The sequence below is a fragment of the Orcinus orca genome, chromosome 17, assembly GCF_937001465.1.
Source record: "Orcinus orca chromosome 17, mOrcOrc1.1, whole genome shotgun sequence".
Lineage (NCBI taxonomy): Eukaryota > Metazoa > Chordata > Mammalia > Artiodactyla > Delphinidae > Orcinus > Orcinus orca.
In genome coordinates, this window is record NC_064575.1 from 87,106,657 (window position 1) to 87,127,857 (window position 21,201).

Here is a 21,201-nt window from a genome sequence, read left to right on the forward strand (position 1 = left end):
CACAGGGCCCCTCCTCCCCAGGTGTCCACATTTCAATAGGAGTTTCCACTCTTCCAGGTGCTCAGGCTCAAGCCTGGTGTAACCCCGGAGTTCTCATTCCACCGCTGCATCCAGCAGACTGTGGGCGCCACACACAGCACGGTCCACACCCAGAAGCTGACAGTCTCTCCCCTCACTTGCTGACTCTGCTCTTCCCCCTAACACACCAGAGAGATGAGGGCCTCTGCTCTGAGTTCCTCACTGGCATCTGGTGCTCCTGGGTACAATCCCAAGTCCTGACCTGCCTTCCAGCCCCGTTTCCCACCCGGCTTCCCACCCCCTTCCTCCTTCCCCAGGGAGCCCTGCTCACTTCTCCTGGACCTTCTGTTCAACGCTGAGAGCTGCTCCTGACCACCCCGTATGCAATGGCAGCCTTGGACCTCCTCCATCACCACTCGAGATACCACACACTTTATTTGGTTGCCTCTAGAAGCCAGGTACAAAGAAGTACCACTAAGAGAAAATGCTACAATGAAACTCTGGCGTGTCCCTTATCCCAGCACCACAGCTGCTAAAACTGGAACCCACCCCCCTGGAACCCAGAGCCTTGGTCTCTGGTTTGCTGCTTGCTGTCTGCCCCAGAGGATGAGGACGCAGACATGAACCCCGTGGGGCCAGGCAGCTTCCAGCACTGACGGCACAAGGCCTTGGAGCAGGCGTTGCTTCCCCACCAGGCTTTGGGCAAGGCCAGCTCTGGGGCTCCCGTGGCGTCTGCCGGCTGGGCCTTGCTCCCGGGTGAGGGACACCCTTGGTGGCAGGCAGGAGGACAAGCTGTGCTACTGTGAACTACCAACCGGCGCTCCTGTGAGCCACCGCACAAGGATGGGCCCTGCTGCAAAGGTGTCAGGCTCTGCGCCGACCTGGCCAGCTGGGCCGTCGCGCTGCCTAAAGCTGTCAGCTGAGAGGTGGGGGAAGGTGTGGCAGGCAGATGCAAGCCTACCTGGCCTGCGGGGAGGCGCACCCCTGCTGGCTTGCCAGGCGGTGCCCACCAGGGAAGGCGCTGCCTCTGAAGTGCCACTGAGGCTCTTCCCTGATGAATGGGCTGCGTGCTCCCGAGGCCCAGAGGGCAGACAAACAGGCAGGGTGGGCCTGGGGCGGGCGGGGGGCGCCCACAGCAGCAGGGAGGTCAGAAAGCATCTTTATTGGGGTAGCGGGCTCTAGGCCACTGTGCATGGCAAAACGCTTGCAGACGTCGGGGGAAGTGGGACCATCGCGGAAGGTGGGGGTAGGGAGGCTGGGCTCAGGCGTGCAGGAAGCGGTTGAAGGCGTTGTAGGCTGATTCCAGGTCGAAGAGCATCTGGCGCACCTGGGAGTCGTCCAGCTCGTCTGAGGCTGACATGCCACTCAGGGTCTGCAGCCTGTGGGGCACAGAGCACAGAGCTGGGCTGGGGCAGCTGGGGGACTACGGGGCTGCGACGGACAGGGCGGCTCAGCAGGGGACACTCACCACTGGCTGACCGTCTGGCGGCCCTCGAAGTCAGGGGGCAGGTGGCTCATGCGGTGCATGGTCTCCATCAGCTCCCGCAGGTCGGGCTGGATCTGCAGAAACACTACCCGCTTGGACACCGACCCTGGTTCCCCTGCCCCCACCCCCGACCGCCCGGGAGCCGCACCTCGTCCATGGCCCGGATCTCCAGGCGCAGCTTGTCCATCACTGTGATGAAGAGCTGGCGGCAAGGGTGTGTGTGAGACGACATGGGCCCCCGGCAAAGACCCCCGCCAGCCTGGTCCTCTGCAGGGCCGGGCCCGGGGCAGCACCAGCCGGCCCTCGCCCTCCGCAGCCTTAGCCGTGGGGTCACGTGGGCCCTAAGCCTGACCCTGCAGCTGAGGAGCGGTCAGTGGGTGGGAGCCCTGGGCACATCCCACGTGGGCCTTGGGATGGGAGGGGCCTCAGGGGGTTTCCCGGACGCTGCCCAGGAGGACTGCCCGCCCCCCACTCCAGCTACTCTGTGCACCGCGGGGCTGTGGGCACGTGGCCCTCCCGCCTCCGCACCGAGACCACGTCGGCAATGCAGCGATTCAGGTTGCCCTTGTCGTCCTTGATGGTGATGGGCCGGTCCTCCTTGATCCTCTCCATGGCAAGCGGGCAGTCCAGCTGAGGGAGGACACACGGTGCTGGGCCTCTCGGGGCAGCCCAGCCCCAGCCCAATGGCCCCCCTGCCCACGCCCACCCCCGCCCCTCAGGGTGGAGGGGCCGCTCACTCACTCGGAACTTGCGGCAGAATTCATCGATGGAGCTGATCTCTGACCCCTGTACCTGCCGAAAGGCAGCTTTGTACTGGACCAGGAGCCGCGAGCAGGCCGCAGTGTACCTGGGGGGAAGGGTCAGGCTGCCGCCCTCAGCACCAGGCCAGCGCCGCCTGGCACATCCTGCTTTCCCTCCGCCCTTCCAGACAGGTGGCATCTCACATGGAGGGCTGGGTGAAGGGCCAGGGATTGGCCATCGAGGACCGAGCCTTCCCACTTGGTTTATACAAAAAAAGAACTCTAGAAGGTGGCGGGAGGTGGTAACGGCCAAAATATGGCTGCCACACGGACCTGGCCTGGACTGTGCAGGTTGGCCCCCAGCCTAACACCAGGCAGAGGCCCAACAAGGCCCCTTGTGCCCGCTCCTCGGGCCATGTTGGCCGTGCCTCCACGTTGACAGCTCGTGGTCCTATGGGGGAGGGGCTGCTGCACTGAACAAAGGCCCCACATACCAGCTGGCTGCCAGGCCTGGCCAGCGGCACCCCACGGACTGACTGCCTGTGCCACCCTGCTCGCCTTCTATGCCTTTGCATCGATGAGGCCCCAGGTAGCAAAGCTGGGGCAGAATGCTGCCGCCAGGGCGCTGGGCTCCCCTCCCCCCAGAATGCTGGGCTACTGCCGCCAGGGCGTCCCTGCCCAAGTTGGTACCAAGGCCGCCAGCACCCAAGCGACCCTCCTTGTGCTGGGTGGGCCTCAGACCCCCGCCCCCGCTCCTTACTGAGCGCCCCAGCCCTGGAGGGCAGAAACAAGCTTCCAACTACGGGTCGGTGGTGCAGGGAAGCGGGCTCTCACTCGTTGGGGCTGACGCAGTCCTTGATGTACGCCTTCTCCAGGGCCTGCATCGTCTTCACAACTGCAAACAGCTCTGCCATGTTGTCATACCTGAGGGGACGCATCCTTCAGCTGCGGCCGCCACGGCAGGGAAGCCAAGGTCCCGGAGCCTAGGGTGCCAGTCCTACCCAAGGTGCCGCTGAGGCAGAGCTCCGTGTCTGGCTGCCCCTCTCACCCCACCCCTGGCAGAGGCTTCTTGGGACCCGTTTCCCTGGGCCGACCCCATGTCCTTCTGACACTCAGTATGGGAGAGGCAGGCAGCCTGGGTGCTGGACTCACTTTTCCCGCTCACGGGCATTCTTATACAGCTTCACTTCCTGTTGGGGAGACAGGGCGGAGGGTCGGCCAGCAGCACCACAGTGGCTGTGGGGTCCCGGTGAGGACCACGCAGATAAAGACTACTGGCCAGCGCCGCCAGGCAGGTGCCCGCCGCTCACCTCATACAGCTCCGGCTTGTTTCCAGGGGCTGCGACAGAACAGGCAGACAGCTGGCAGGCTGCTCGCGAAGGTCACCCTGGCAAGCTTGTCCAGCGCCCTGGCCCAGCCCTGTCTCAGCGCCCCTCCCAAGGCCTCCCCCGGGCTATGTCCCAAAGAGCCCAAAGGGAGCTGGGGGAATTTCAATCTCAGCATTCCCATCAGCTTGACCTCTGGCCTGAGCAGAGGCCATGCCTCTGGGTCCAGGGGGCTGTGCGCCAGGGCTGCTCCTCCATCCCACCTGTTTCTAGGCTACCTTGCTTACGCTGCGGTGATGGGCACACACGTTTGTCACATGCTCTGTCATCTTTTCCCTGGCTTGAGGACTGTGGGATACCTAAGACCCCCTGAAGTTCCAGCCACACTAAAGCTGTCATCTCTGCGCCCAGCTGACCCCACCTGGAAGAGGTCTCTGGGCCCCTGGCCACTACCTGAGGTCTTGCGGGGGCGGACACTTATAGACCTCCCAAATGCTCCGGCCACCACTCCCATCAGCCTCTGCCACAGAGGTTGAAAGCCTAGGCTCTCTGGGTCCCTGGGCCCAGCTTGGGCCACACTCACCTCCCATGCCAGGAGTGGCTGGGATCCCGTGAAACATCCTGCAGGCTCAGGTGGCCACAGCAGAGACCTAGGGAGCAGAACCAGTGCTGACGCAAAGGTGACCCCCTAACACCCCTGAGGGCTGGGCCTCATGAAAAGCTTCCCCACCCTCAGCAGAAACAAAACCAGCAATGAACACACGGCGTGCTGTGCACTGTGCTGGGAACACCGAGCCACCCTGGAGGCTGCCGGGAGGAAGCAGGTGCAGGTGAGCATCTCAGGAGTGAGCAATGGCGGGCTGGCAGAGGGGGTGGGGTGGGGAGTGGCGGCATGGTCAGGGCAGGTTGCTCTGAGTCAGGTGACCAGGAGAGGAAGGGGCTGCAGCTATCAGATGAGTGACCTGGATGAACGTTTGGGCAGAGAAAACAACACATACGACAGACAGCACGTATAATGTGAGGTCTTTATGCAGGAATGAATTTAGAGGAACAGACAAGCGGGGTGGGTGGGGGGGAGGTGAGCTTTCTGAGTGAGGGGCGTTCTAGGGGATGAGGACAGACAGGCAGGGGGATCAAAGGGCACAGATCTCACAGGCCAGGAGGAGGAGTCTGGGTTTATCCTGGCACAGCCAGAGGGAACTACAGGAAGACTGAAGAAAGTCCTCCCAGCTCCAGGTGGGCGGTGGGCTGAGCAGACCGTGGAAGCAGGAGCCCCTGACCACTCCGGAAGTTGGTGCGGTGGCTGGGGCCACGTCCTTATGTGCTTTGGAGATGGAACCACCAGACCCAGTGGAGAATTTGAAAAGGGGTAAAAATTAAAAAGGACTCAAAAATGACCCCTTATTTTTGGACCAGTGGCACCATGACAGTGAGGTGAACTGAGATGGAGAAAGTGAACAAAGTAGGTGTAGAAGGCAAGCGGGTGTGCAGGAAAGCGCTGCGCTTGATCTGCTGGCTTTGAGAGGCTCCGCAGACATCCGAGGAAGCTGCTGAGGCGGCTGGAGATCAGGGGAGAGGCCGGGGGCTGGCAGGGCTGAGCCAGTGGCACCGAGGGGGTGGATGGCGTCCCACAGGAGATGGCTAAGGGCGAACCACGGTAGGAGGGAGAGCAGCCCACGTTGAGCCCCGGGCACCGCGGCGTGCGGAGGCTGGGCAGAGGGAAGGCGGGATCAGGGCTGGGAAAGGCCAAGGTTGTACAAATTAAGCAGCAGGGGCGGGGGGACGGGGCCGAGAAGGCCGATGAAATTACGAGAGCCCGCGGGGGTGGGGTGGGGACACGGATACCACTGAGCCACCCTCCCGCAGCATCAGAGAGGAGGTGCAACGGAGAGAAGGAATAAGGGAGTCGTCTGCGGCTCTACAACGGGATTCCACGCGGCCACAAGCGAACACTCGGCTGAACCTCACCAACCTGCCGCGACCCAGAACGGCGAGCTTCTAGAGAAAGCCCAATGAGCGCGGTGGAAGATCGGGCGGGCCGCGTGCGGGGCGCATAGGCCGCGGGAACCTTCGAGCCCGGCGGTCTGAGCGCCGCACTCGGAGGCGCCAGTCCCGGGGAAACGGCTCTGGAACCCAGGGGGTAGCCAGGAGAGCCGGACACCGGGAGAGGGGACCACAAGACGGAGAGCCAGGAGGAGCACGGGCGCGGAGTGCCCTCCGCGGCACAGCGACACCCCCGGGCCTCTGCCAGCGCCGCCTTTCCCGCCCGCCCCCGGCCTGGAGTACCTGGGCGGCCTCGCGGATCCCGGAAATGGCGCGGGGGCGGAGCGCTCTCTGACGCCTGCGCTTGCGCGCGGGCCCAATGTATGCGCCTGCGCACACTTTCTCAGCGCCGGAACCTGATGTCTGCGCCTGCGCGCGGGGTTGGGCCACCTCGGCTTCTGGCTACTTCCCCCCAACCCCGCGCTGAGGCCGGGCCAGGCGAGGCCGGGCCGGGGGTAACACTCTGCGGGTCTGATCCAGCCATGCCTGATAGGAACCGGAAGAGGTAACGAAGGGAGGTTTTGCCTTCACCTGTAGGACCTCTAAGTGGCCGGATCTGCCCTTGAAACTGTGCCCCACAGGGTTAATAGAAATTGGTAACAAATCCTTGAGCTTGTCTTTACAGCTTCTTAAAAACTCCTCCATAAACAACAAGGACCTACTGTACAGCACAGGGAACTACATCGGGTATCTTTTAATAACCTATAATGGAAAAGAATCTGAAAAACAATACATATATACAAAACTGAGCTAAACTGAATTGCCTTGCTGTACACCTGAAACTAACACAACATTGCAAATTAAGTGTACTTCAATAAAAAAAAACCTTCCGCTTGTAACCTGCCTTCACTGGTCAAGCTCACCTTAATTGTCGATACAAAAACGTGCACGTCCTGCAAAATAAGATGTTTGCTCTGAGTTGTTTTCCAGGAACTTGGAGTCACCTGTGTCCAGTCTGAGCTCAAGCCAGTGAAGACTGGTTGGGACCACCAACCCTAAAACTGGGCCTGCACAGGTGTCCAGTGAATGACCTTTTGACATCGGAGGGCCCAAACCCCCACCCTCAGATCATGTCCATTTTTTAACATGGTCCCATGAAGAAGCAGGTAATTCAGACACGCCTCTGCAGAACACAGGTTACGTCGCCTTTTTCCTACCTCCAATCTCCTCTCCCCACGCTTAAGATCACCCTGCCTTCTTTTCTTTTTGGCCATGCAGCTTGTAGGATCTAGTTCACCGAACATGGAACCAGGCCCGGGCTGTCGGCAGTGAAAGTGTTGGAGTGCTCATCACTGGGCTGCCAGGAATTCCCCCAACCTGCTTCTTTGTCCCGTAAATATCCCACGCCCCTACTTTGGGGAAGCCAATCTGAGATCTGTCCTCCCGTCCCCTCACTTGGCTGCCTATGAATAAACCCTTTCTCTGCTGGTGTGGCTCACTGCTCATTGGGCAGGGAGGCCTCATTCCAGAGCGCTCTGACAGCAAGGTGAACCCCTCCGAAGGCCACAGCAGGGAGGGAGGCGGCAGCAGAGGCTTCCTTTATTACAGGCTTGGGCGTGTGGGGAGGGCGGGGCACGGCTCAGCCAGTCAGAGGTGCCTGAAGAAGAGCTTGGGTCCCCGATCCAGGGTGCATGCTTTGGGGCCCAGCTGGCTGGGCAGCAGCTGGTGCAGGGCATCCCGGTCCTCAGCAGAGAGACGTCTGCTGCACAGCTGCAGCTCCTGCAGCTGCACTGTTAAGTTGTCCCAGAGGCGCAGGCCCAGGGGGCCCTGGACAGCACAGCCTGCAGAGGGGAAGCAGGAGTAGGCCTCAGGCTATGGCCGGGGGCCCGCGGGAACCAGTGGTGTTCGTAGAGGGGGCCCTGTGGGGCTTTCCTCTTTACCAGTGTGGCCCTCGGGAGGAAACACACTTCCTCTGAGGCCCCAAGGGCTGCAGCGAGGGGCATGAGCAAAGGCCAGCAGAGGCCCGATAATTCTCTAGGAAGGAGTGTGCTCTCCCAGGCCTAGTGTGCCCAGGACTGTGGACTCCCTTCCCAGCCAGTGGTCAGGCACAAGGGAGGTTGGCTAAAGTAAACACCGCATTCACATCTGTGCCTCTGCCATTGTCTGACGATGCCTGGGTCTCTCCCTCCATAAAATTGACCCAATGGGCTACCTGTGAGTCTCAAGACACTGAGCTACAAGGCTCAATCCTCAGAGAGACCAGAGAATACCCAGCAGGCTCACGACCCAGGGAGTTTGGTGAGAGGGTGCAGGTGCCCAGAAGCCAGGTGTGTGGGGAGCAGCCCCTCAGCTGAGCGCAGGTCTCCTACCAGCCCACCTTCAGGGGGGCCTTCCTGGAGGAGCCAGCCTGGCCCTGTGGGCCCGTGGGCGAGGAGCAGGAAGAACCCAGGGATCCCCTGTGTGTAGACCCACTCCCAGCCCTTGTTCTCCTAGACGGCAAAGCCTGGTCTGCCCTGCCCTGGGCCCCAGCAAGATGTGCCAGGCCGCTGGGTGGCCAGTTCACCAAACGCACCTCCCTGGGGTCCTTCTCAAGACAGCTCTGGTAGGGTCCTGCACCAGGGCATGGCCAGAGAAACCAGCTAAGTCAGGCCACAGGCCTGGACGGTAGGGTCAGGGCAGCCTTGGCCAGGAAGCGGGAGGGTCCCTCAGAGGCAGGTATTGCCACCCTAGCCCGACGTCCCTCTCTCGGTGACAACAGGAACGAGGAAGTCCCTGTGGCACTGGGTCCCCCGGCCATGGTCTCGAGGGTCAGGCTGACCGGGCCAGAGGCAGAGACCCACGGTCCTCCCGCCCTACGGTTTGAGGAGCGAGGCTCACACCTGCTTCCAGTCACACTGGTCACCGTCCTCCACTGTGGCGACCCCAAGGGGCCCAGCCCACCCTTGCGGTCTGGCTGGTGGCAGTGACGGCCCCTTCAGAGGAGGCACCTGGGCCTAAGGCAGGTCCTCGAGGAGGGAGCTGTGTCACCAGCTCCAGCGTGGCAGGTGTAGCCACCATACCCAGAGCTCACCTGACAGGCCGAGGAAGCTGAGGCCTTGGGGCCGCCCTTGGAGGGCAGACAGGAGCTCCTCCAGGCCGGCACAGCTGATCTTGGGGTTGGCAGACAGGTCCAGCGAGACCAGCGAGGGGCAGAGAGGCAGACATCTGAGACAGGGAAGAAGCCTGGGGGTCAGCTTCCATCACGAGGGGAAGCTGCCCCAGGTGACCCCAAGGCTCAGGGAGCTGCAGGCCAGGACCACAGGCTTTGCCCCCAGCCTGGCACGGGTGTCTCACACTCCTGCGAGCCAGCTGAGGCTGGAGGGCCACAGAAGCCGTGGCCCGTGCCTGGGCTGCTGGACAAAAGGTGACAGGAGGGGACACACCAGAGAGAAAGAGTCTCGAGAGCCGTGGGAGCATGAAGAGAGACACGAGGGCCAGCCAGGAGGCAGGCTAGTGGCTGGCGGCCAGGCCTCGGGGCATGCTGGGGCAAGGAGCCCCAGCTTCCCCGGGCTCCTGGGCCCTGAGATCAGAACCCCTGCAGGATGGTGGTGGCACGAGCTGGCTGGCATTACCTGCTCAGATCTCTCACGGCCTCGTCGCCCAGGTGGTTTGCCGACAGGCCCAGGTGCTCCAGGGCGCAGCCTTCCTAGACAGCGGAGGCCCAAGGGGAGCCGGCCTGAGTGGGGCACCTGCCCTCCCTGCCTCCCTGGATCCCAGCTGTCCTTCCTGCTGGCCAGGAATTCACAGCCTGAGGCAGGCAGGTCTACAGAAACCTTTCCCGCCTCTGTTTTGTCCAAACGTGCAAAGCCTCTTCCCAGCACCACCCGCCAATCCTGGGTGGCCCAAGGCGCCTCTGGCTTAGTGTCCCTCCTTGACCGCATACCTTGGTCAGGTAGCCGACCACAGGCTCCGTGAGGCCTGGGTCGCTCTTGCTGGCGGCCACAGAGCTCAGCTCCAGGCGTAGGAGGGTGCGGGCTGGCAGGCTCTGCAGGGCCTGGGCCAGGGCGGAGGCACCCAGGCCGTTGTAGGACAGGGACAGTGTCTTCAGGCACTTGGCGCCTATACCAAGGGCCAGAACCTCTGTCAGCCCCGTGTGCCGCCGCCCCCAGCCCTGCCGCACAGTCCTGGGCCCAGAACCCTCGTGACCCTCGGGAAGCCGTCCTCGTCCCTGAGGTTTGGTGTGCAGGGAAACTGGGGTGGCTCTGGCCCAGTGTCTCCCAGTGGGGAGGGGGCAGAACTGGACTCCTGAGCCCAGCTTCTTCCCACCATTTCGGGGTCCTCTACCTGCCCCTACTCACAACAGGATGGCCCCAGGTGACCTGAGACAGGCCCTAGGCTGGGACATCCACATGTGGTGGGGTGGGTCGGGGAGTACTCCGTCTGCCACCCCAGTCCTAGACCCCTCCTCCCCTGCCGCTGTGCTCATAGCTCTGTGGAAAGCCCCCTAGAAGACCCCAGTTTGCAGCTTCTCAGGGCTGGGATGGCGGGTCTCTGCAGCCCCAGTGGGCTTGTGGTGGAATCGTCTCTGGCAAACGGGATGCTCAGACCTGGTGAGAGCTGTGGGGCTGGGCTCTGGCCTGCAGCGTAGCTGGGACTGGGGCTGTGTCCTGAGGGGGCCGCCCAGGCCAGGCGAGCACCCAACGTCCCTCTGAGCCCAGACAGGTCCAGCACCTGCACGTCTAGCTACATGCTCCCGAAAGCTGGGCTCGTGCCCTAGGAGTCCTTGTGCTGGAGGCTCTCTGAGCCCTTGGGGCCAGGGAGTGGACGTGCCTGGCAGCTCACCTTGGAAGGCGCTGCGCAGGGCCGCCTGGTGGTTCAGGAAGAAGCTGCGGCCAAAGCCACAGGCCTGGAGGTGCAGGGTGCTGAGCAAGGGGCAGGCCCGTAGGATGGAGGCCAGGGCCTGGCCACAGCCATCCCCGAGGGGATTCATGCTTAAGTCCAGTTCTTCCAAGTTCTGTGGAGACATGGGTTCCCCAGAGGATCTGGTCTGGGCCACCCGGAGCTGGGTATTGGCCAGCACTCTCAACCGCACCTTCCCACCCAGGGATGGGCTAGATGTGGACGTTCAGATGCTGCCCTGGTACCGGTCCGCCGTTCCCCACGCCTCTACCTGCAAGGCGGGCTGCCCCTGGAGACCCACAGCAAGCTGGCGCAGCCCTTCAGGGCCCAGGTGATTGGAGGAGAGGTCGAGGAGGGTCAGGCCGGGCACGGTGTCCAGGGCAGCCAGCAGCTCGGCAACACATCCATCCCCCAGCCGGTTCCCGGCGAGGCGGAGCTCCCGGAGTGCCGAGTGCAGCTTCAGGGCCCGCAGCAGCGGGGTGAGCTGGGCCTGGCGCAGCGCCAGGGAGCACGCACTGAACGCGGGGCCTGAGCCCTGCTGCTCCATCGCCTGCAGCACGTGCTGGTGCGCCCCTGGAGGGGGGACGTGGCGTCACCAGGGCTAGAGCCTGCCTGTCCTGCCCTGTGCATCACGAGAGGCAAACCAGGCAGCCCCTCCTCACTCACGAGCCCTGGGGCTGCCACCAGAGGCCTGTGGACCCCATGGCCCAGGAGCCACGCCGCACAGCCAGTGGGTGGCGCTCATCTACCTCCAGACGGGGCCAATCTCCCCCACCCCACCCCACTACCTACACACAGGGCTGCTAGGTAGGGAAGGAAGAGCCAAGCACAGGTGGGCTGGGAAGGAACCCTGGTGGGCACCTGGGGTCCTGGGAGTTGAGGCCCGCGGACCTGGGAGTGGCACGGGCAGGAGGAGCCCACACACCCAGCCCTCTGCCCAGGCCACCGCCGCAGGGCCCCCTGGGCCCTTACCTTGCTCCAGGCTCTGGCAGGCCCGGCGGTAGCGGTCCGTCAGCGGGGGAAGGTCCCACGAAGTCACCTCAGCCAACACCTGGAAAGCACCAGCGGTGTGCAGCCCCCGGCACCCAGTATTGGCGAACACCCCGAACTCAGGGCCTGGCCTGCCACTCACCTCCTCATTGCTCTGCAGCACGTCGGAGATGGGGTCCTGTGGGGCCAGCAGGGCCCCCTCTTTTTGTAGGGAGAGCCGAGGCAGCAGCCCAGAGGCCTGGTAGTAACGCTGGGCGGCCTGCTCAGCCAGCCAGGCCACGGAGTGGGTCTCCCTGCTGTGGGGACAGAGGTCGAGCTGAGTCCTGGACCTGGCCAGGTTCCCGCACACGTTGAGGAGCGGCCCCCGGGGTCCTGCCATCCCAGCTTGGCATCCACAGCTCCCTCGTCTGGCTCCTTCCTCTCCCCCTGCCCCTATGTGTGACATGCCAGTGCCCCGTGCACACATGCAGCACCTCCGGGCTGTTTCTAGGGACGCAGGGCCTCCCCGAGCCTGTGTCTGCCATCACCTCCCCCAGCTGCCAGCCCCCCCGAGGTGGGGTATAAAACCAGATGGATTCGCATCGCACATTCCACGCCATCTGCAGCCATGAAGGCCCTCTGCTGCCCCTGGGCACCATCCCCTGGCCCAGAACCCGCAGTGGCGCACAGGGGGCCAGGGGTTGGGAGAAAACAGGTGACACCTTACCTCTGTGGAACGGGGATGAGGAAAAGATTATGCTGAACACGAACTCGAACTCGGATGGGAGGGAGCAGGGCCTGACCCTAGCAGGTGTGGGCGGGGAAAGACAGCCTGAGTCAGGGAAGACGGAGCCCCCTGCCCACCACCCCCAACCACCCCAGCCTGGGAGGCAGCTCTGCTCCAGGTCTGCACACCCACCAAGGGCTGGCCTGCTGCAGGGCTTCCCCCAATGGGCTCCAAGGCCCTGGGGACATCAGGGCTCCGCGGGGGCTCTGCGGCTGAGCTGCAGGCTCCATCTGCTCTGACCCGTGCACTCCAACTCTTGAGACAGGACAGCCGGCTCTTCCGGGCCCGGGCCCGAGGCCTGATGGCGCTCGCCTCACTGCCTGACCCCGAGGCACTGTGTCTGCTGCCATCCGCACTGCTATGGGGGCGGGGCGGGTAGCTGCCCCCATGACCATGGGCCAGCGGCAAGTCCTCTTCTAGCCAGTCCCCGGTCAAGCACTCCTCCTCAGGGAGGAGTGCTGCCCGGGGGCTGGGGGCCTCGCCGGGGCCTCGAGGGGGGCTGGGGCGCAGGTGGTATCTCTGGGCACTGCCCACACTGCGGATGGCCGCCCGGTAGGCTGCCCAGCCGGCACTCGCAGTGGCTGCCTCTCCGTCACTGGCGGGGCTGGGCATCCGGGGCCTCTTCTGGGGTGGCCGGGGCGGACCTGGGTTTTCCTCCCCATCCGAGCTGCTACCGCTGGCCAGCTTGTGCCTGCTCCTCCAAGGCCTGGCCGCGGCTGGCACCGCCAGCCCCTGGGAGACCCTGGCACTGGCCTGACAGGCTTCTGGGGGTCCTGGGCTGGGACTTGAGGGAGGAGAAGTCTCAGGGTCAAAAACATGGTTACTTGGGACGGTCGGGGGAGCCAGGGAGCTGTGGGGAGCTGCAGAGAGATTGAACCTATTGTGAGGCAGTGCCTGGCACCATCCCCACCACCCAGGGCCCGGGGACCCTCAGGCTACGGAGCGAGGTCCTTAGGAGCAGAGGAGGTCCCCGCTTGCCTTGGCCCGAAGAGGCCGCCTGGAGCAGCGTCTCCATGGCAGCAGCCTTCTCTCGCGTCTCGCCATCCAGATCCTTGCAGTACAGCTTCACCCACTGCTGCAGCGTCTCCAGCGGGCTGCGGCCCTGTGGGGTACCCAGCTAAGCAGGGCTGGCAGTGGCAGTACCGCCAACCACGTGCGGCCCACGCCTGCCTGGCCTGCGTCTGTGCTCACCTTCCTGGTTCGAAGAGTGACCGATGCTCCTCGCTCGATGAGCAGCTGGGCCACCTCAAAGTGACCACAGTTGAGAGCATCGTGCAGGGGAGTGATACCCTCACAGCCTTGGCCACCCGGGTCATCCACCGCGGCCCCGTGGTCCAGCAGGAAACGGACGATGTCTGTGGACGGGGGGTATGAGCCAGCTCCCAGGCCCTTCCTTGGGAGGGACCCTTTCCCTCTCCCTATCGTATGCTAGCACCCCGCAGCCCCACACTCACCCAGATGCCCGTAGTTGCAGGCCTCGTGCAAGGGTGTCCAACCACAGTAGTCCCGAGGGTTCAGGGGGTGGCCCTGTGACAAAGAATGGGAAGGAGCCTGGCCCCGAGTAGCCCCCAGCCTGGCCTTGCCCTGGGGCTCTGGTGCCTGAGGAGGGCCCCCAGGGCCCACCCCCGAGCCTGGCCCTGGCCCAGGTCACACCAGAGTGAGGGAGACACTGGCCACAACAAGTACAGAGTCCCCAGTGCCGGCTCCGGCCCCTGTACCCTGCCCTGGCCCCTGGGGAGACAGTACCCCAGCGAGAGCCCCTGCTATGGCCGCAGGGTGACTGGGGTGGGGCAGCGGGCCCACCTGCCTCACGAGGTCCTGGACACGGCCCAGCTGGCCCTCGATGCAGGCTCGGTGCAGCAGGGTCTCCCCGACGTCGTTGCGCCGGTTCCACTGTGGGCACAGTCGCCCCGTGGGGGCGTAGGCGTGAGGGGATGGGGGGCACTGGTGGGCAAGGGAGGGCGACACGCGCTCAGCCCCTGTGCTCACCTTGCCCACCCTCCGCCGGCCCAGGCAGCCCTGAAGCTCCTCCTCCTCCAACCGCTGGGACCCGTCAACTTCATCCTCTGGAACAGAGCCAGGCCCACCAGCCCAGGTGAGCCTAGCCCCTGCCCCGGCTCCGCTGCGCCCAGGAGCCTGCTCTGTGGGGCAGCCTCCCCCACCCCAGACCTCCGCTGTCTCCTTCCTGGGAAGCATCCTTGTCGGGCCACGTCAGGCCCAGGGTGAAGACAGCTCGCCCCTGGGGCCCAGGCGTCCTCCACCTGCACGACTCCCGGTGCCTCTGCCTTCTCCCGCCTGCTCTCAGCCCGACACCACCACCACCCCCCCGCCCCGGCTCCCTCCTGCGCCTCCTTCCCTTCCCTTCTCCTCCGGGGGTAACTGCCTATGCCTATCGTAAAGTCGGAGAGTCGCCTGAAGTTCTCCTTTTCGGGTCCTCTCTCCCCGCCCCTCCTGCGGACCCTCCCCCACACCTGCATACGAGCCACGCCCAGCTCAGCACCCCGCTAAGGCAAGGCTGAAACTTCCCGGGGGTTTTGGAGGCCCCTCGAGTTCAAAACTGAAGCCACTCCTTCTGGCCTCAGGGACCGTGCAGCCGGGAGCCAGCTGACTGCTGAAGCCCACCCACTGGCCCGCTGCCTGAGCCGGCTTCCGCCACAGCCCACCCTCACAGCCGCCCCTCGGAGCTGAGCACGCTGGCCTCAGGGGAACCGCGCAGGCCCTCGAGGGTCTCGGGACCGCCTGTGGTGCGTTTCCCCAGGTCTGCCCCGAGCCACCTCCCCTGCAGACGCCCGCCAGCCTCCCGGCACCGGCCCCTCCAAGAACGTCCCCCGGCTGTGCCCGGTTCCCTGCAACACCCCCACCTCCACCCTCCTCCACCTGCCTCACCTGCGCCAGTTACCCACCCGGCGCTGGGCTGTTCCCTCCCATCCTGAGGCTGTGAGCAGGACCCACCAGCCCGGCCCCGGCGTCAGGGAGGGAACACCGGGGCTGCCAGCATGGCATCCGAGCCTCACCGCTCTCTGAGAGCTCCACCTCGATGGCCTCCAGGGCGGCGGCATCCCCCTCGTCCCCCTCGTCCTCCTCGTCGTCCTCGTCCCCCTCATCCTCCTCGTCTTCAGCCGCTCTCAGCTCCTGCAGCCTGGCTTCAGTGCCAGGGGCCTCCTGAGGCTGCAGCCTCAGCTGCACCGCGTGGAGGTGCCGTAAGACCTGCCTCTGAGGAGCGGGGGACACCCAGCTCAGGGCCAGAGCAGAGATGGGGACAGGGGACAGGGGGACAGGCGGGCCGCGGGGAAGCTGTACGTGGGGATCCCAGCACGGGTGGGCGGGCTCCCACACCTGCAGCCGCGGCTGCTGGGCCTGCTGCGCACAGCTGAGAGCCTTCTGGAAGCATGGCGCCAGCACCTCGTAAGCATCCCCGGCGTCCTCGCGGGACAGCGCGATGTTCAACCAGGTCTTGGCCTCCTAGAGAAGGAGGCGTGAACTCGGTGGCGGCCGCCCCCGCACCCAGCTGGCCCCGGCTCCCCATGGCTGCCCACACGAGACAGGAGGACGACAGCCCTCCCGTGCCCATCCCCAAGGGCAGCAATCCTGGGACAGAGCCCCGGGCAGGGCAGGGCGCCGTGACCCCTCACCTCCAGGGCGCTGCCGTCCCGCAGCCTCAGCTCCTCTTCATAGTGGCGCACGGCCTGGCGGTGGTCCTTCATGTCCCCCAGGGTGGCAGCCAGGGACACGTGGATGACGGCCAGCTCAGGCCCCGGCCTGTTTAGCAGCTCCGCAAACTGCAGCTGGGAAGGCGGCAACAGTGAGGCCAGGGCTGCGCCACACCCCGCAGCCCACAGCCCCGGTGCCCTCATCCCCGCCCCAGCCCGGGCGCGCACCTGCTTCTGGTAGGCCGCGGCAGCCTTGGGGAAGTCGCCCGCCTTGGAGAACAGGTCACCCAGCTGCTCACAGATGCCCATGGCGCCCCGCGGGTCACTCTCCTCAGACTCCTCCAGCTGCTGCTGCAGGCGGACCACCGCGAGCACTGCCAGAAAGAGCCTGGTGCGGGGGCGGCACAGCCTGGGGCCTGGCCCTGTGCCCTTAGGCAGCCAGCCACCTGCCCGAGCCTCCGCTCACCCACTGGTAAGGGGGGTGGTAGGAGGAACTACTTCGTGGGGTCGCAGCAAGAATAGAAGAACCAACTAACGACAAGTCAGGGCAGGGGCTGGTCCGCAGCATGGGGTGGGGGCCTGCTGACCGCCACTTACCAGTCCTGCTAGGCCACACGCACCGTCCACGCTCCCACCCCATTAGGCGGGGCGGCTTTTCTCTAGTTTGCCAACGAAGCTGGCTTGTGCATAGACACTAGTCTCCTGACCACCCTGGGTGCCCCTCTGACACTCTGTGCTGAATGTAGCTCAGAGAAAAATGAGGCCCCTCCCAACAAGAAGTGGGGGGAGACGGGTGCCCTACTGGCGCTGCCACCTCCCAAAGGACACACGCCCAGGCCTCCTCTGCTGAAGGACGGGAGCCCTCCCTACTCCTTCTCAGGGGGTTCAGCAACCCCCCGATCCCCTCCTAGGCTCACCATACTTGAGAGTCCGGCAGACCACTGCCTTCTGCAAAGGCTTCTGGGAACCAAGCCGATAGGCCTTCTTCAAGGCTCTCTTGGCGGCCAAAAAATCCCCTAGGTCTTGGAGGACCTGGAGGGCAAGGGAAGGTGAGGCCCGCAGGCTCCTGAAGGCCCAAGCCCACCCGGGAGCAGAGCCCGGAGCCACCAAGAACCAGCACCTCCGAGAGGAGCAGGCAGCACTCGCTCTCCATGGAGCCCTGCTTCAGGGTGCGTGCGCACTTCCGCGCCCCCTCCAGGCAGCGCATGGCCTGAGAGTGCTGCCCCCGCCGCCAGTGGATGGCGCCGAGGTTGTAGCGGGCGCGAAACAGGTCTTCGTACAGGTGGTTCTGCCTGGGGGTGGGACAGGATCTCAGTGCCCGGGGCACTGTCGCTTAGGGACAGCACAGCAAGCACCCACCGATGCCACTTAGGGTTCCGGCCCCCACAAAGCCAAGGCTGCCCCTCTGCTAACAGGAAACTGACTGGGCAGAGGGGTGAGGTCAGCCCGGCTGCCCTCTCGGGAGGACCCTGGGAGCAGCCCAGGCCCCAGCCACTCCCTCCTGGGGCCGAGCGGGGGGCCTTACTCAGCAAGGAAGATGCTCTTCGTGAAGTAGGCGTGGCATAGCGCCGCCTGCTGCAGGCTGTCACAGGTGAGGCCCACGTTGAGGTAAAGTCGGGTCCTCATCTCACTCAGCTCTCTCTTGGCCAGTGAGCCTGGAAGATGCCCCTCCAGACACTCAGTGCCTTACCCCCACTTGGGGTCTCCAGCCCTGGGCCCTGGCCAACCTCTCCTGGACCCCTCCTCCAGCCTCTCACTGTAGGTGCCAGGGATTCTGCTGCAGGTAGAGCAGAGTGAAAAAGAGCAAAGGCAGCCGGACCCGAGGTCGTGAGGAGCACAGGCTCTGCGGGGCAGGGGGCGGGGGGGGCGGGGGAGGGCTGCTGCTTCTGAGAACCAATCTCAATCTCACAAAAGGAGGATCCAGACAGATTGACCCACCACACGGGCAGGGCGGGCAACGGGGCTGTAGCCTCTTCTCCCTGCAGAGCTCAGGAGGCAGAAGGTGGGGAGGGCCAGTCTCCAAGGGCAATTACCCTGCAGCTTCTCATCTACGATAGCCAGGCTTTTCTCGAAGGCACCCTGTGCCTGTAGCAAGGCATCCTGTGACTGGTGGTGGTCAAAGATGTCCAAGTGGGTGCGGCCAATGGTGGCCCAGGCCCTCTGCTGCTCAACATGGTTGGACAGGGAACATGCGAGCTCCAGGTAGCGGTGCTGGTGCTGCAGCACAGAAGAATGGTCGCTGTGAGCCAACCCCACGTCAAGCAAACCCCACGTGTCCCCCAAGCCCCCACAGAGCAGGCCAAAACTAGGCTGCAACACCCCGTTTTCTCTATGCTAAGGGCTGACTGTGGGGACCGTAGCACCACACTCAGACCAGCCAAAGTCACTGGGGGAGACACTGACCGGAAGTTAGCTGGGCTGTGGCAGCCCCAGAAGCCGGGGCCAGGTCAGCTCTGTGTGGACAGAGGGCCTGTGGCACACCCACCCGAGGACTAGGCTACCAGGGCCCAGCGCAGCGTGTCCCCCTCTCCCCTCCAGCCAGAGGCCTGGACAGCAGAGACTGGGCCTCCCTTCTCAGAAACGGACCCCCAGGATATGAGAGCCCAGGAGAGCTGGGTGTGGCCAGCGTGGGGGTCCACGTCGCGGCCTCCGCCCACCTGCAGGGCAGCCGAGTAGTCCTCCATCTCCGCCAGCCGCTCTCCGATCTTGCGGTGGGCCACGGCGCAGCCCAGTGGGTCGTCGGCCGACTCCAGGAGCTGCAGCTCCTGCTGGTGCTCTCGCAGGGCCTCCGCGTAGCACCCTGGGCGGGCGGGACAGGCTTCAGTCTGGCCGGGCAGAGGACCAGGGGCCGCGAGGGCCAGTGGGGCAGCGGCCGGCCGGCACTCAGGAAGGCCCCCCCCGCACCCCCCCCCACACCCCGTCCTCCCGGATCCTCGCTCCCAGGCCCGGACTCCACCCCACGCACCATGGCTAGCCAGGAGCTCCCCCAGCTGGTGGCAGACGGCTGCCTCCTCCCGCAGCTGCCCGCTCCTCTGGGCCTTAGCCTTGGCCTTGCTTAACTCTGCAGAAAGAAGAACGAGGCCTGGGTGCTAAGCTTCTCCGCCCGGGAGGGCCAGGCCCGCCCCCGGCCCCCGCGTTCGGGCGCTAGTCCCTGAACTCACGGCGAAGCTCGCGGTCCAAGCTCATACTCCGGCCGCCGTGCCGAGGGTTCCGGACTTCCCGCGCTCTAGCGTCGCCACAGCAGCCCCACCCCCAGGCCCAGCGCGCAGGCCCACTCCTGACGCGGAGTGTCCCGGGAAGTGTAGTTCAACCGCCCGATGCATCCTGGTAGTTGTAGTACGGCTGGCGCAGGGGCGGGAAGAGCGGCGGGCGTCTCCATGGGCTCCTGGGTCTTCCTCTAGAGCTGAGCGCCCCCCCGCCCCGCCCCGCCCTGCCCTGCCCCGCCCCGCATCCCGTATCCCGCATCCGCCCTTGGGATGGGGTCTCCTGGGCTCCCGCCGCGTGCTGCCGCATCCCGCACACAAGCAAACCTACCCACCCACGGTACTTGACCTGAGGAACGGCCTGCCCTCGCGTGGGAGGAGAGGAAGTCCTCGGAGACCACGGGCACTTGAGCACTCAGATTTGGGGCACGATCAGAGGAGGCGCCCCGCAGAGCCTGCGGATCAGCCTTGAACGCTCCACAGTCGTCACACGTGGGGACTCCGACCCCCAGTGCTACCGGCGGGAGGGGGGCTGTGTGTTTCAAAAAGAATCGAGCGCGGTCCTGCTTCCTCAGTGTGTACGCCAGTTTTGTATTCCTGGAAAACTCAGCGTGCGCTCGTTAAAACTGCAAAACCGTCTTGTGCTGAGAGGTAAAGGGAGCAGGATCCGGGCTCGGAGCGCTGTGACCAACCTCTCAACTGCATTAGATCGGGGGTGTGGGGAGCCTGGGGACCTCTAAATATCCGTCCTTTCCCCCCACCCCTGCCTCGAAAACCTGCCGGGCCTCGGGGCTCGCAGTCCCCACCCTGCCGCGCGGCCCTGGGCCCTAGGTGCCAGGGCTCGCGCCCCAAAGTCCCCAGAGGAGGCCCGGAAGGAGTGGGAGATGGGCACTTTTATTTCCTGTGGAAATGGAAACAGACCCAGTGGGGTACCCGGGAGGGAGCCATGTGGAAGGTGGCTGGTCCCCAGGTCCAGGGGAGGCTGCAGGCGTGAGGGTGAGCTTGAAGAGCAGCAGGACGGCCTCCTCTTTGAAGGGTGTGGTGCTCCCTCCCCCTCCCTCCACCGTGGGGTCCCAGGAGACAGGACCGGAGGCTTGAAACCAAGGTGCTGCTTGGCAGGCAGGCTGGTGAGGTGCAAGGGGCACAGTGAGAGGCAGGGTGGGCATGGGGGAGCCGAGCCATGGAAACAGAGACTGTCTCAGCAGAACGGGTGAGACGGCACCTCCCCCGAGAGCCTTTCCCACTCCAGCACCAACATTCCCAGGACAGCCCAGGTCCTGGGGCCTGATCTCCCTTCAGAGAGGACCCAGCTTCTCTAGCCTTGGCCTCCCCACTGATCAGACAGGAATGTGCATATGAGGATGCCAGCAAGGGCTGAAGGCCTGGGGTGGGGAGGCCGCAGGCTCGGGGCCAGCAGCTGACCCCTGGCTGGGAGGCTATCAGAGCCCAGGGAAGCCCATCCACGAGGCTGTCTTCTTGTAAGGAAATACAAACAAAACTTGGTTTAGACCTTTTTAAAAACTGTAGTCACATACAGAAATATCCAAAGAGAACACAGACCACAAAAGCAACATAATGTTAAGTCGTTTCCGACAGCGGTAAAAACACCTCTTCACTCCTCTCTTTAAAAAATTATTTTTATTATTTTTGTAAATGTCTCACTTTGGGCGTACTGAGAGATGTAGTGCTTAAAGGGAAGTGTGGGGGTGAGAGAAGGGAAGGGGGGCTGGCTCGACCTGTGCCCTCAGGCCTCCCCCAACCCTCACCAGCTCAGGATACCAAGGTGGACCGGGATCCTGGAGACAGACTGCTGGTGTCTTCTCCTTTCTTAAGACAGGACTGGGACATCCTCCAGTAAACCAGTGACTCCCAGTGAGATGACACAAGGAGGTTTATGGCGCCAGCCTCCAGCGATGGCCAAGAGCGCACTGCAAAGTCCCAGAAGTGCCTGGCTCCACCTGGCTGTGAGGCTCAGCTGCCCAGACGACTGTCACAGGGCGGGGCCGTATTGGTGGGTTAGCAGTCTCCTTGGGCCCCCCCAAACCCACCCACACCCCTACAGGGAGGGCCTTGCCTGGGTGCCAACCCACTCCCATGCACTCACTTGGGCATTTGGAACTCGAGGGCCATGTGCCCCCAGCTGTGTGTTCCAGCAGCTGGAA

The 21,201-nt window shown here is 64.3% G+C and overlaps 2 protein-coding genes and 1 long non-coding RNA gene across 11 annotated transcripts; 1 reads left to right on the forward strand and 2 right to left on the reverse strand.

Moving 5' to 3' along the window:
* Positions 1 to 434: 434 nt before the first annotated feature.
* VPS28 (VPS28 subunit of ESCRT-I) lies at positions 435 to 5,944 on the reverse strand. Of its 4 annotated transcripts, none has more exons than XM_004265260.3 (10): positions 5,856 to 5,944; positions 4,153 to 4,219; positions 3,555 to 3,583; positions 3,397 to 3,434; positions 3,079 to 3,168; positions 2,246 to 2,351; positions 2,033 to 2,134; positions 1,653 to 1,706; positions 1,487 to 1,578; positions 435 to 1,397 (listed from the first exon to the last, which is right to left on the reverse strand). In XM_004265260.3, the coding sequence occupies exons 2-10, from the start codon at positions 4,187 to 4,189 to the stop codon at positions 1,280 to 1,282; spliced, it is 666 nt and encodes a 221-aa protein (XP_004265308.1). In that variant the 5' UTR covers positions 4,190 to 4,219; positions 5,856 to 5,944; the 3' UTR covers positions 435 to 1,279. The 4 variants fall into 4 exon arrangements, with proteins under 4 accessions (XP_004265308.1, XP_012386888.1, XP_033276060.1 ...); XM_012531434.3 differs by lacking the exon at positions 5,856 to 5,944 and adding an exon at positions 5,542 to 5,813; XM_033420169.2 differs by lacking the exon at positions 5,856 to 5,944 and adding an exon at positions 5,538 to 5,813.
* A 24-nt stretch (positions 5,945 to 5,968) lies between these two features.
* On the forward strand, positions 5,969 to 7,039 carry LOC117199692 (uncharacterized). Its single transcript, XR_007472744.1, has 2 exons — positions 5,969 to 6,117; positions 6,831 to 7,039. It is a non-coding gene; the product is annotated as an uncharacterized LOC117199692 (long non-coding RNA).
* A 150-nt stretch (positions 7,040 to 7,189) lies between these two features.
* Positions 7,190 to 19,115, reverse strand: TONSL (tonsoku like, DNA repair protein). Of its 6 annotated transcripts, none has more exons than XM_033419988.2 (26): positions 18,998 to 19,115; positions 18,802 to 18,897; positions 18,494 to 18,636; positions 17,870 to 18,053; positions 17,362 to 17,491; positions 16,957 to 17,128; positions 16,754 to 16,868; positions 16,065 to 16,210; positions 15,819 to 15,965; positions 15,523 to 15,648; positions 15,201 to 15,399; positions 14,176 to 14,252; positions 13,990 to 14,079; positions 13,641 to 13,713; positions 13,378 to 13,541; positions 13,165 to 13,303; positions 12,319 to 13,046; positions 12,127 to 12,203; positions 11,563 to 11,716; positions 11,403 to 11,481; positions 10,702 to 11,003; positions 10,374 to 10,578; positions 9,475 to 9,650; positions 9,164 to 9,237; positions 8,623 to 8,756; positions 7,190 to 7,393 (listed from the first exon to the last, which is right to left on the reverse strand). In XM_033419988.2, the coding sequence occupies exons 1-26, from the start codon at positions 19,020 to 19,022 to the stop codon at positions 7,200 to 7,202; spliced, it is 4,149 nt and encodes a 1,382-aa protein (XP_033275879.1). In that variant the 5' UTR covers positions 19,023 to 19,115; the 3' UTR covers positions 7,190 to 7,199. The 6 variants fall into 6 exon arrangements, with proteins under 6 accessions (XP_033275879.1, XP_012386850.1, XP_033275880.1 ...); XM_012531396.3 differs by having other exon boundaries at positions 10,374 to 10,545; positions 13,165 to 13,288; positions 15,819 to 15,971; XM_033419989.2 differs by having other exon boundaries at positions 13,165 to 13,288; positions 15,819 to 15,971.
* Positions 19,116 to 21,201: the final 2,086 nt, after the last annotated feature.